The sequence below is a fragment of the Giraffa tippelskirchi genome, chromosome 7 (assembly GCF_054371585.1).
Source record: "Giraffa tippelskirchi isolate mGirTip1 chromosome 7, T2T-mGirTip1v1.2.pri, whole genome shotgun sequence".
In the NCBI taxonomy this organism is placed as follows: domain Eukaryota; kingdom Metazoa; phylum Chordata; class Mammalia; order Artiodactyla; family Giraffidae; genus Giraffa; species Giraffa tippelskirchi.
In genome coordinates this window covers 79839062-79852355 of record NC_137281.1, presented here as the reverse complement: position 1 = coordinate 79852355, position 13294 = coordinate 79839062, and the positions used below count along the sequence as shown (strand labels likewise).

At 38.2% G+C, this 13294-nt stretch overlaps 2 protein-coding genes and 1 non-coding gene across 24 annotated transcripts in view; 2 read left to right on the top strand and 1 right to left on the bottom strand.

Annotated features, from left to right (window-relative positions):
• Positions 1-5367, top strand: part of TIPIN (TIMELESS interacting protein) — a 37757-nt gene extending 32390 nt beyond the window's left edge. For all 13 annotated transcript variants that reach the window (XM_081511791.1, XM_081511798.1, XM_081511799.1 and 10 more), the window contains 3 exons: positions 197-260; positions 2990-3196; positions 4537-5367. In XM_081511791.1, coding sequence (XP_081367917.1) covers positions 197-260; positions 2990-3196; positions 4537-4727 — 462 coding nt within the window. In that variant the 3' untranslated portion in view covers positions 4728-5367. The remainder of the gene's footprint in view (positions 1-196; positions 261-2989; positions 3197-4536) is intronic.
• Positions 679-814, top strand: LOC145516002 (small Cajal body-specific RNA 14). Its single transcript, XR_014061188.1, has one exon.
• A 1163-nt stretch (positions 5368-6530) lies between the features above and the next one.
• The window catches only part of DIS3L (DIS3 like exosome 3'-5' exoribonuclease), a 30714-nt gene continuing 23950 nt past the window's right edge, over positions 6531-13294 (bottom strand). For all 10 annotated transcript variants that reach the window (XM_081511784.1, XM_081511777.1, XM_081511779.1 and 7 more), the window contains 6 exons: positions 10481-11014; positions 9557-9711; positions 9275-9453; positions 8173-8318; positions 7219-7393; positions 6531-7131 (listed from right to left, as the gene is read on the bottom strand). In XM_081511784.1, the coding sequence (XP_081367910.1) occupies positions 6826-7131; positions 7219-7393; positions 8173-8318; positions 9275-9453; positions 9557-9711; positions 10481-11014 (1495 nt within the window). In that variant the 3' untranslated portion in view covers positions 6531-6825. The remainder of the gene's footprint in view (positions 7132-7218; positions 7394-8172; positions 8319-9274; positions 9454-9556; positions 9712-10480; positions 11015-13294) is intronic.

Below are 13294 nucleotides of genomic sequence, written 5' to 3'. Positions count from 1 at the left end.
AATATCATTCACAATGCTAAATTGTGTAAGGATATATTTAGTTGAGGCTAAGTAGCTCTTTGGGGTCTTTATTTTGCAGTCTTAGTAGAGAGTTAATAGTAGTTACTTGAGCAACTTTTTTTGAAACTAAGAATAAAATCAGTGACCACTTTCTCCCAAATCTAAGTGAAAATGTAAAAATGTCTTTTATTTTCAGACCTGTTTAAAACGAATTCGACTTGATCTCCCTATTTTACATGAAGATTTTGTTAGCAATAATGGTAAGAATATAGGTTTATCTACTTGATAATAAGTTTGCTTTTACAAATGGATCTAGTTGGGGTTGGCAGTGTTAACAGGACTGAGTTCTTAGTCTATTTTGAGTATATAATTACAGTATAGTAAATAGGAATGAATTAAGATGCCTTGGTACATCTAGAATACACAGTGGTATGCCATTAAGAGATGTAAAAATATCTTTACATGTTCACAAAGAACATGAGTTTTTGTGAACTGTTGGTCATGACCCATTGATCTTTTGTAGTGCTTGTTAATAAAAATATATGAAAAGATACAGTGTTCATATACATGCCCATTATAAAAAAGTGGTTCTGGGAAATTAGAATAATTTGATGTTGAAATACTTCACATTTCACACAAGAGTACAGATCTTGTATATGTGACTTTAATTAGACTTATGTGACTGTTCCTGGTATTGATTGCATTTGTTAGTTGTACAGTGCAACCATAGGCAGTCACATACATCAAAACATATGGTTCCTGCCGACAGGGTCTGTATAGTTATCAGATTTTCTGTGCGATGGCTCCATACATGTTTGCTTTTTGTTTTTAAAATTTTTAATAGATGTGGTAGAAAATACAGGCCCCATATAGAATCCCTGAAAGTTATTTATAAATTGCTCTTAAAGGTGTAAAAGATTGTGATTTAAATAATTCAAGGTTTAATTATTTGGTAAGGTATGGTATGAAATGTTGGCATGGGATTTGATATGTGAAAGGAATTGGATATTAGACTCTGAATCCCACAGCATATCCTACTGGGTTAGTTAGCTTATTCATTGAACTTTTTGAGCTTCGTACTATGTGCTAATGGGCTTCCTTGGTGGCTCAGTGGTAAAGAATCTTCCTGCCAATGCAGGAGACATGGGTTGGGAAGATCCCCTGGAGGAGGAAATGGCAACCCACACCACTATTCTTGCCTGGGAACTCCCATGGACAGAGGAACCTGGTGAACTCTGGTCCGTGGGGTCACAAAAGAGTTGGACATAGTGACTAAATAACAACAACACTGTACAATACACCCCCCCCCCCAGGAAAGGAGAGTAAATGTAAATTCATATTTCAAATGGTTGTCTTGGTGATATGAATTTTTTTTCCCCACTTGTCAGATCTGATGAGTTATCTTTTGTTTTTAAACTCCATAATGTGAATGATACAAAGAGAAGGTGATGTGTCAGCCTTGCCATCTTCTTAGTTCTTGCTTATACTTCTGTTATCTTCTACCTACAGATGTTCTGTTATTTTGCAAAAATCTGTTAAAGTTACCACTTGTGCATTTTGTTAGGGTTGTTTTGGTTAAAATAGATAGCATGTCAGTTTGCTTAACTGGATCATCAGAATGTCAGCTATATGTCATAATATGCTGAATTTAAAAAATGAGGACTCAACTCCACTCTGCCTTGAAGGTAGCTTAGGATAAGTGATAGGTTGTCACTGCCAGTTCTTCTTCTAAATGTAAGTTAGAAGAAATATAAATTTTTCTTAAGTCTTAAATGAAGTATAGGGAAGATTTAGTATTTACTTTTCATACCCCTGTGGATCATTTTAGGAACATCCTACATTGAGATAACTGGTGTATAGGGCTTTAAGAATTTATTAAGACTAATAATGTAGAGAGCACTGAATTGAAAAAAAAATTAGCTTGGAACTATGTCTACAGATCTCTAAATTTCTTTTTCCTTTTCCCTTTGTCTCGGTTTTACCCTATATAAAAATAGCCTATATAAAATAATTACTGTGTATCATACCAACAATGTAGCAAGCTAGTAAAATGTTTTTAATGTAAAAAAAGGATATGCGTTGGATTCTTTAAGTTCTTTCATTAGCAACTACGAACTTTTGCTCTCTGTTAATGCATATTTTTAAATCAGTATCCCATTTGACTTAAAATAACTCTTTAAATATTCCTTCTACTTGGTTCATATGTTTTTATCATCATTAAAACACAACCATCAGGATCAGCTAACAGCCAGTAAGAGGTTGGTAATCTCAGCGTGTGGCTTATAGATGGAATACAGAGAACCTCTTCCATCCACATTTACTTTTCATCCAAATAAAATGCATGGCGTACCAGAAGTTTGAGGTCAGGTATGAGTGTTGGGGCGAGCTGAACGACACTAGAGCCTCACTGCTGTGTGCCCGGTTGTGGTGTGGAATTCTTTGGAACACTACCCCAGCTTGGCTCAGAACTCGGGGTGGGGGAGGGGGTTCATTGCTTTCATTACTCTGCGGCTGAACCAGTGACACTGAGGCCCCAATGTGAGCAGTGAGGGGTCAGTCAGCTGACCAGGCACCCTCTGACATTCTGCGCCATTTGTAGGAGAATCGTACATGTGTTAAGATTTCACCAACAGTAAGAGATGTAAGATACCAGCTATACGAAAAGCTAGAGTATGTGATGGCATAGAGTTTTCACTACCTTTATCACAATATTCACAATGGAGAATTATATTACATGGTAGCAGAAATAGGCATTTTTATGTGTTGCTTATATTTTACCTCAAATTGTAGATATAGGGTAATAAATAAAATCCATCCAAAAAAAAAAATTCCTTCTACTTGTTTGAGTCAAGCGTGTCAAGCATCTGAGATTTCATACCTCACAAATTGTTTCTTCATATCTGGTACCTTGTTGTTTTAAACTGGTTTTCAGTCAATAGCTGCAGAAGCTTTTTCTAACTACAGATATACTTTTTCTTTTCTACTGCAGATGAAGTAGAGGAAAATACTGGCCATGATGTAACTGCTACCGAATTAGATCCCTTTCTGACAAGCTCATATGAAAGTGTAGAGTTTGCTTCTGAGTCAAGTAGAAGCCTAACAGAAGAACAACAACAAAGAATTGAGAGAAATAAACAACTGGCCTTGGAAAGAAGACAGGCAAAGCTACTGAGTAACAGTCAGTCCCTGGGAAATGGTAAATTTTATGCTGCATTTTATGAGCTACCATTAATATATCAAGGGCATGTTAGAAATTTTAACATCTTTACTATTCCTCCAAATAAAATGCCTTGAAGAATAGAAAAATATGGTATAGTATATTAAATTTATGTATATTTGAGAGAGAGAGAGTGAGCGAGAGACCTAGTTGGAATCTTCAAAGAATACAAGTTCAAGATAGTTTTCTGGGTAGCTAAGCATCTGTTAAAAAATTATTCTAATAATCATTTAAAATTGATTCTGGAACTTTCAAAAACATATTCTTCCCTGACTCCTTAAAGCATGTGACATATAATTTTATGTTAATGATCATAATTAAAACATTAATTGCTTTGTTATTTCCTAAACATATAAAATACTCTGCACCCATTGAGGACTTTAGAGCCATTTGCTGTGACATGAATAGGTCCCAAAATGCTTTTTGTTGCATTGTGTCACTTCTGTTGTGAGCTGTCATGTTTGCTTTCTTGTTGATTCCCTTATCTCTTTTAAAACTGCCTTAAAATTTGCTGATTTAAAACAGACTGTGGGTTTAGAAACTGGATAATCAAGTTTGGTAAAGCTGTATTTAAAAATAATTGCAAATTGCTTTTGAATGAAGCACACATAATCACATTTATCTTTGTCAGTTTCCAGTCCAGTTTTTCCTTTTGAAGTGGGAAAATAAGAATTATAGTAGTGAAGATACCATGTTATAAAACAAGTTTCACCCAAAATAATGAAATTCTCAAGTGAAAATTATTCAGTGGTATTATCAGTTTTTTTCCGGTTAGAATGAATTTAATTTTTAACCTAACAAATGGATGTTTTATACTACTTTGTGAAAAATTACATGAAGATGAACTGTTGTTGATGGCAGTTCTTCCTTGCTGTCATTATCAAAGTTTACTTGGCGATAAGTATTTTAAGGCACATCTTCTATTTATGACTTTAAGGTTTTCTGAATAGAAATGAGTATCTTAAATATTTTTTACTATAGATCACTTATATATCTCATAAGAACATTTGACTTTAGGGGGAGGGGTGGGAAAAAAAAGAAAAAAAAAAAGAACATTTGACTTTAAAAACCTATCTAGTAATTGTGATTTTTGAATAGGAACAGTTGCATTTGGCTACGTCAAAAGTTTGAGTTTGACTTGCATTTTTAATGGATTTTATAATACATGTATAAAAATGGCTTTATTTGGAAGAAAGGGATCATAATTAACATTAAAGTGATCATAGATTTCATTTTTATTGATCTAGACTTGTGAAGAAGTTTGTACTAGGTAAGATTGGATCCGGTGCTTGTAATGGTAATAATGGTTTCTCTTGCAGACTTGTTAGTGAACACACCCAGCACACAGACACCTGAAGAGGGTAGTACAGGTGAGGGGCAAAAGGAGGAAGAATCAAATGGATTTAACAAAGACCTTCTAGACAGTCCACATAATGATGGTGCTGCCAGTACTGTAAATGAAGAGGAGGAATTAAAAGTCGAGAAAACGCAACTGGACCAATCCTTTTAAAATGTACAGTAGTAACTTAAGGCTTCATCTAGAAATGTTCCTGAAGTTGGATAGGCCTCAACTGAGAACATCTATTAATTTGCTATCTTCCAAATTTGAGATGACTGTGCAGTGCATTTTGTTTGCTTTGAGTGAAAATCTTTATATAGTGAAACTTTTAGATTCCTATTTAAAATCTGGTATTATTTTAATTATGCTATGTGCTCAGTTGCTCATTTGTGTCTGACTGTGACCCCATGGATTGTAGCCCGCCAGGCTCTTCTGTCCATAGGATTTTCCAGGCAGGAATCACTGGAGTGGGTTGCCATTTCCTCCTCCAGGGGATCTCGACCCAGGGATCAAACCTGCGTCTCCAGTGTCTCCTGTATTGCAGGCGGATTCTTTAGTGCTGAGCCACTAGGGAGGCCTTATTTATAATTATACTTGTTTCTTATTAACTTTTGTTGTCTATTTTTCTCCTTAGTGTTTATTTGTATATAAGTATGACCTTGTAAAAATGATTGGTAGTTAATAAGTAGCTTTTGCTGCTAGTGTTACATTGAATGCCCCGTTTTTACTAAATTGGGTGGTGTTTTAAGATGTAAATATGTGTAATAAATACTAATGTTCTTTTTTTTTTAAATAAAAATCTCACAAACTATCCCTAGAGGCTTTATAAAAGTTTCTTACTGCTCTTTAGTGCTACACTATATACTTAGGGTAAAATGTTTACAGTTGTTATATATGTATTTACATGGCTTTTGAGAAGTCACTTTAATACGTTCAAAGGGTCAGTGAAAAGCTGATGTATTGCCTGGCCTGCATAGGTCCTAGAGAAGTTCAAATGTTGCTTGGTATCTTTTTGTTGTTGTTCAGTCACTAAGTTGTATCCAACTCTTTGTGACCCCATGGACTGTGGCACACTAGGCTCCTCTGTCCATGGGGTTCTCCAGGCAATACTGGAGTGGGTTACCATTTCCTTCTCCAGAGGATCTTCTCAGACCAGGGATCAAATCCATAGCTTCTGGATTGGCAGGCAGATTGTTTACCACCGAACCACCAGGGAAGGTTGGTACCTTACTGACTAGTTAGTTGGAGAGAGACTTGCAAAGTATCATGGGCACCTCGGGAGGATTCACAGGAGAACTTGCGTTGGTAGAGATGCCAAGGATTGGGAAGAACATGTGCAATAATATAGAAATAAAAATCTAGGAAATAAGAGATTTGAGAATGGTGGATATAAGGCTGAAGTGTTAGAGCCACGTGGCGGGAAGACCTAATTGGAATTTTTCCAGCCTCAGTTGATCAACTTGGTGGAGGGGTAATTACAGACAGTACTATGTTGAGAATCAAGTTTAAAGGTTTGTCTGGTTCTTAGGAGATTTCCACGGAGGAGAGGGAAAGGCAAAGCTAATCTTTACAAACTAGGACATGGGAAGGTTGCTTTTGGGGAGAGGGGGTAGACTGGCAGAGTGATGGTGCTAAGGAATAAGTCTCCAGCAAGGGCAAGGCCTGAGCAACTCATCTGAGGAGTATGCCGCTCAGTGAGAGGATGGAAGGGAGGTGTGAGAACAGACCTTACCCTGTGCATCCCACCCTACTCCCTATGCACCATCCCCAACTGGTGCTGGGGACAGCAGGGGAGACTGAGTCAAATATGAAGTCGAGAGTTTTAAAGTGGACACGTGGACAGGACTGAGTCTTACTATTGGAAGGAGACTGAAAAGTTAATCTGGCAGATGTCAGAGGGACCTGTGACCCAAATGGCCCAGTGTAGAAATTACTGGAAAATTAATGCAATAAAAGAACTGATTTGAGACAAGCTAGCCAAAAGTCAATTCTGGGTTTATTAACAAGACTGGCAACCTGTTTTGCAGAGCCAGGATTCAGTGATTCAGTATCTGAAAAACCACTTTCCATACTGACCTAATTGTACTTTAATGCAACTTAGTGATAAGAAAACATTTCACAAATATGTGAAATATCTACCCAATCTCACCCCCCACCCCATCAGGGATTGGGTGGCACTGAATGGCACAGGAAATTTTATCTTGATGTTTAAAAGAAAGTAAAACATCCACGTAAGACAAAGTTCTCTTTTAATGAAGTCAGAAGACTTTCATATGTCATAACTGTTGGAAACATCCAGGAGAGCTAGGTCTCTTATTTCCTCTAGAAGTGTGTACAGGCTTCTTCCCTTCGTTTGGCAGTATTTTTGATAATCTTCAGTGATGTTTACTTCGACTTCTTGAGCAAGCTGAGCCTCCTCCACAGATCTAGTTACTTCTTTCACTAAATCACTCTTTAGCAAGACGGAACTCTGCTGAAAAAGTTCTGTATCTGGTGTCATGTGTGGTTTATTGCTTATTATTTCAAGCCGTATTGTATCAGAATGGCAACGTGAGGTCTGTACTGATATTCTCACCTATCATAGAGGAGAAAATGCATATTACTAAGTCACATTCTTTGCTTGTTGTATTGAAAGCAATGCATAATGTAAATACAGACTTACTGTTACATGGTCAAACAAATGGAATGTAACAGATTCCCCTCCTGTTGTGGTAGAGGTGATTTTGTTTTGAAAGCGTTGAAGGGATCCTGGTTTCCATTCAGAATGGCCATCTGGGCCACATGAGACCACCAAACCATCTTTATTTCTTAGATAAGCAGCACCTTTAATCCCAAACCTGAATTATTGTTAGAATAAAAATTCAGAGATAGTATATTCTTAGTATGCAGATCTTGTATACTTATCTAGAATGCTAGTTTTTCTTACAGCTTAAAAGCAACAACAAAAAACTTCCAAAAACAAACAAACCCAACAGAAAAAGAACTTTACATCTGATTTACCTCCAAATATCTATTTCATTGAGCAGATGAAAACAAAATGTTTTGCTAAAGAAAAAAGTAAAACTATCCTATGACTTACACAGAAGTGAGTGAAAGCGTTAGTCGCTCAGTTGTGTCCAACTTTTTATGACCCCATGGACTGTAGCCTGCCAGGTTCCTCTGTTCATGGAATTTTCCAGGCAAGAGTACTGGAGTGGGTTGCCATTCCCTTCTCTAGGGGATCTTCCTGACTCAGAAATTGAACCCAGGTCTCCTGCATTGCAGGCAGATTCTTTACCATCTACCAGGGATCTCTTTTTTTATACTTACATAATGAATTATATATTACATTATGTACATATGGTAACTTCAAAACAGTTGCTAAAGTAAGTGCTTTAAAGAATGATATCTAATGTACCATTTCTATAAAGTGAAAGTCACTCAGTCATGTCCGACTCTGACCCCATGGACTATATAGTCCATGGAATTCTCCAGGCCAGAATACTGGAGTGGGTAGCCTTTCCCTTCTCCAGGGGGTCTTCCCAACCCAGGGGTTGAACCCACCATTTCTATACTGTGTCTATACTTTAAGGTTAACTATGACTTCGTAGCAACTTTTTTGTTAGAAATAACATACCTTGGTATAAACACAAGCACACCATTTGTCCTAATTGAATAAATGACCCCATCAGATATGCAACGCTCCTCAGTTTCTGGGTCTTTGTCTTTAAAATACATGCATTGGAAGAGCTCAGTAGACTGCTTCTGAGAATGCTGTGCTGCCTGTAAGAAGAAGCACAACTCCCAAACATGATGATGGACTTCTTGACACCCCAGAAGAAACATGTGATTCATATTCCCAAAGAAACAATGTCTTTAAAAAAAAAGCTGAAAGTTTTGTGTACCCCTTTTGATTCAGTAATTCATTTTTGCCAGGAATTTATCCAGGCAAAATGTGAGACGTCTGTAAAAATGTATACATAAGGATGGTTGTAAACTAGATTGCCAAGAACACTGCTGCCTAACCCAACTTTTTGAAATGATGGAAACATTCTGTATCTGTGTTGTCCCATAGGTAGCCACTAGCCACACATGTCTATTAAGCATGTGAAATGTGGCTAGTGCAACTGAGGAGCTGAATTTTTATTTTAAACCAACATGAGTAGTGGCTATAAGATTGTATAGTATCAAACTAGTGTTCTAACTGGATACAGATAATGTTAAACATTTAGGTAGTTTCCAATCTGATGTATCACCAAATGGTCTAGTTCTATCTAAGTTGTATAACATGGTCAATAACAACAATATGAAATAAAATACAAAGTAGTTTCTAAAATAATGATGTAACTATTGATAAGGTGTGCTATCAATAACATGTTAAGTGAAAAAAGGTCTACTTCAAATAGCAGGTATGATTGGCTATTTTTATAAATAAGCATTGTCTAGAATTGTTATTATCTTTGGGTAGTAAGATGATAGATAATCTTTCACATTTCTATATTTTGGGGGGAAAAATCTGACTCATTGAATCTCATAAATCCACATTAAGTATTTCAGAACATTTGTAAATGTATTGAGAGCTACTCAACAAACTTTATGATTTTTCATCTTTCTCACTGATTGGAATAATTCTAGAGTTTCATTTGCTGGAATGTACAGTACTACGTTCCACTACACAATAAAGTTGATATTCTGTTAGCAAAGAGATGATGGGTGAGAGAATGAAAAATCCGTCTTACCCGGTTTCTGTTGTTGATATGTCTGCATAACTCCTCAAGATCTTTGTTGCTGAATAAATTTTCCTTAATTTCCATTTTCTTATCTTTTGAAATGGCTGCCATTAGTAATCGATGTACTGTAATATCTGAGTATCTTCTTATTGGAGAGGTAAAGTGAGTATATTTATCTAATGCAAGACCTTAAAAAATAAACCAAAAAATCAAAATAACAACAACAAAAAACTTTCTTAAACAGTTTGCTCAAGGCTTTGGCTACAACATAAGAAAATTGTAATCATTCACCATAGTGATGGAACTCTTCCTCGGCACATGATCCGGTGGAAAAATACAGAGCGTTAGACATGGCCTGTGTAGCCATTGATCGAAGCAACTTGTTGACGACGGGATCGTTGGGGTCATTTGCATTATCCAGAGAATCAGCCAGTGCTTTATTGGACCTGACAAAAAAATGGAAAAATTCTTATTTGCCCCCTAGCAATAGTTTACAAGTCAACACTTGAGGGGAACCCTTTATTCACCAACTGAATACGCTTATCTGCCCATAGTTTATTTGGGACACATTTCAGAGAAGCAACTTTTTTCAACTACAGAAATCTAACTTGCTTTTGAGATTTAAACAAAGAAAATTTCAGAATTCAAATAACATTGTTTTCTGTTTTTGCCACACTGCATGGCTTGCAGGGTCTTAGTTCCCCAACCAGAAATGGAACCACGGCCACCACAGTGAAAGCACCAAGTCCTAACCACTGGATCACCAGGGAATTCCCTCCACTACCTTTCTTAAGTAGTGAAGAAGAATGTGCTGAACCTATGAAGTGAAGTTAATGCTCAGCACACAGTGGGTGGCCAGGTACCTTGCGAATTAAATTCCTATCACCCTTAACCTTAAACTTCCTGTATAGGTCAATAAATAAACTTTTTCTTTTTTAAAATCAAGAATTATTGAGCCAAGGACTCCCTGGTGGTCCAGTGGTTAAAACTACATGCTTCAGTTCCTGGTTGGGGAGCTAAAATCCCCTAAGCCATGCAGGGCAGCCAAAAAGGAAAAAGGAAGCCTCTTTACCTACATTATAGTAAAGGAAGAAAAGCCAAGAAGTTTTCTCTTTTTGGTCAAAGATCTGGCTGTCACATTTTAATAACCACTGTAAAATACATAAGTGTACAGTAACCCCTTCCCTTTTCCTGCCCCTTCAAAAGAGAAATTACCGTGTATCTATGAAGAAGCCCTTTGCTTTAGCACACTCTCGGAGTTCAGAGAAAAACTCCTGGTGTGGAGGAGGGTGTCGGCGCAGCAAGGCTTGGTGAGGGAAGCTCTCCCAGATCTTCTTGGCTACCCAGTGGTTGGCCAGGATCATGCATTCAGCCACGGTCTCATGGACTTCCAGGGGCTGCTTGGGAATGAGGTCGTGAATGTTCTTTTTCTCATCCAGCTGGATGCGAACCTCCACCCCTTCCAGCTCCAGGGCACCGCAGTGGTCTCGCTTGGCTCGGATGTGGCGGGCTATGTCTGTCAGCTTTCTGATCGCCCACACTAAATCCTCCAGCTTGGCTTGTCGGCTCTTCTCATCCAGGTCCTTGAATTCCGGAATATCCTTCACAACGTTGAAGTTTCCCTCCAGTAAGTCTTGGGCTGCTTCATAAAATAGTTTGTATGCTGATCGAATAATGGTTCTGCCATACCACACTTTCTTAATTTCATAGGAGGTCTTATCTAATTCCCACATGACGCTTACAGCATACCTACAAAAACAGTCACATTCATCATTGTTAATTCTACCATTTTTTGAAATGAACAGAACTAGAGCCTAAATGTAATGAAAGAAATGACACTGCTATGGGTTTCTGGTCTGATGTTTCAATCCAACACTCTGCTGCAAAAGTGAAAGATATTTAAAATTAAAACAAGGTTAGACAAGGTTCTGTGGACCTCTGAGCAAATCTGAAATGAGTTCACACGTACTGTTACAAGCCCAACTTGATGGTTCTCCATGCTCCTTACAACAGCACAGCACTGATAGAATTAGAGTTAAGTCTACTGGGCCCTCTAGCAAAGAGGAGTCCAAGCTTTCGAATGCTACTTAGGTAACACTGAACTAGGATATCAGTCTTGATGACAGGTTCATGAGCAAAAAAGTTCACTTAGTAAAGAACGACTTTACCACCATCACTCTAACATCTGCAACTGACATAAAAAACAGAGCTAATCTCTTAACATGTGACGAGCTCTTACATACCAATTGCTAATAGATCAAGAAAGTAAAAGAATAAGGGGCAAAAAACATGAAAGAGTTCACAGAACAGGATACATAAATGACTGTTAGGCATACAAAGAAAATCACTTTACTCAGAAAGAAAAATGCAAATCAAAACCACTTTTAAGATACCATGTTCATTTATCAAATTGGCAAAGATAAAAAAACACAATATATTGTGTTGGCAAGGTTGTGGGGAAACTAGCACTCTCATACATTGACAGAGAATGTAACTGTAACCTCTATGGAAGGCGATTTACTTTTTAAACACAAATGCATATAGCCTTTGACACAGAAATTCCACTTCTAGGACTTTATCTTCCAGAGATACTGTACTTTTAAAAATGTGAAATGAGCTATATTCCAAGTAATTCAGTACAGTTTTGTTTATAATAGCAAAAGCTTGGAAACGATCCAAATTTCCATAGATAGAGAACTGTTATTAATATGGAGTGATCTCCAAGATACACTGTTAAGTTAAAAAAGGTCTGAAGAGTATATATATGGTCACCATTTGTACGACAAAGAAAGACCACATGTCCAAATATGTGCATTAGTGTGTGAAATAACAGAAAACTTATGTTGGTCTTTGTCCCTACCTCCTGACACAGGGCTCCTGACACCCCTGTAATTTCCTGGGAGACAGGCATGTCTTGTTCTAATGAGATGGGCTCCTGGATGAGGCTGGTCATTAGAAAGACCAAGCCATGATTAGAAGCTTTCAATCCTGTCCCTCATTCTCTCAAGAAGGAGAAGGGCTGAAAATGGAGTTACTAACTGATCATGCCAATGTGATGAAGCTTCCATAAAATCCCCAGTGAGTGAGGTGTGGAGAGCTTCTGGGTTGGTGAACACGTGGAGGTGCTAGGAGAGTGGCGCCCCAGGCCTAGAAGCTCTGTGTTCCTCTCACAGACCTCGCCCTCCACAACGCTTTCATCTGGATGTTCGTCTGTAGCCTTTATCATAAACTTTTATACAGTGAACATAAGTAAATTGTTTTCCTGAGTTCTGAGAGCTGCTGTAACAATTAATTGAACCTGAGGAGGAGGTCTGGGTATCTCTGATTTATAGCCAGTTGGTCGGAAGTACAGGTAACAATGTGGACTTTCAATTGGCATCTGAAGTGCAAGGAGGAGGTAGTGGAAAGCTCTAATCCAGCAGTCCCCAATCTTCTGGCACCACGGACCAGTTTCATGGAAGAGTTTTTCCACAAAGCAGGGGTGGACCGGGGGTGGTTACAGGATGAGTCAAGAGCAGCAGGGTTCGTGCTATGAGAATCTAATGCCACCACTGGTCTAACAGGAGGTGGCACCTAGGTGGTAATGCCATGGGGAGTGGCTGTAAATACAGATGAAGTTTCACCCACTTGCCTGCTCACTGCTCACCTAATATGCGACAGTCTGGTTCCTAACTGGTACCAGTCCATGGCCTGGGGGTTTGGGACCCCTGCTCTAATCTACAGCTGGTCAGTCAGAAGCTGGTGACAATCTGGGCCTGTGATAGTGTCTGAAGTTGGGGAGAGGGGGACAGTTGTGTGAGACTGAGCCCTTACTCTGTGGAACCTGATGCCATCTCTGGGGAAGATCGCATCAGAATTGAATTAAATTGTAGGACACCCAGCTGGTGTTGCAAAGAATAGCTTGGTGTGGAGAAAGACCTCCACATGTCTGGTGGCGAGCAGTGTCAGATGTAATGTGCTCTCTGTAAAGACAAAGGAGACTTTCAGGAAAGAAAGACATAGCACGGAAGAACTGGGTGTTTCCCCAAA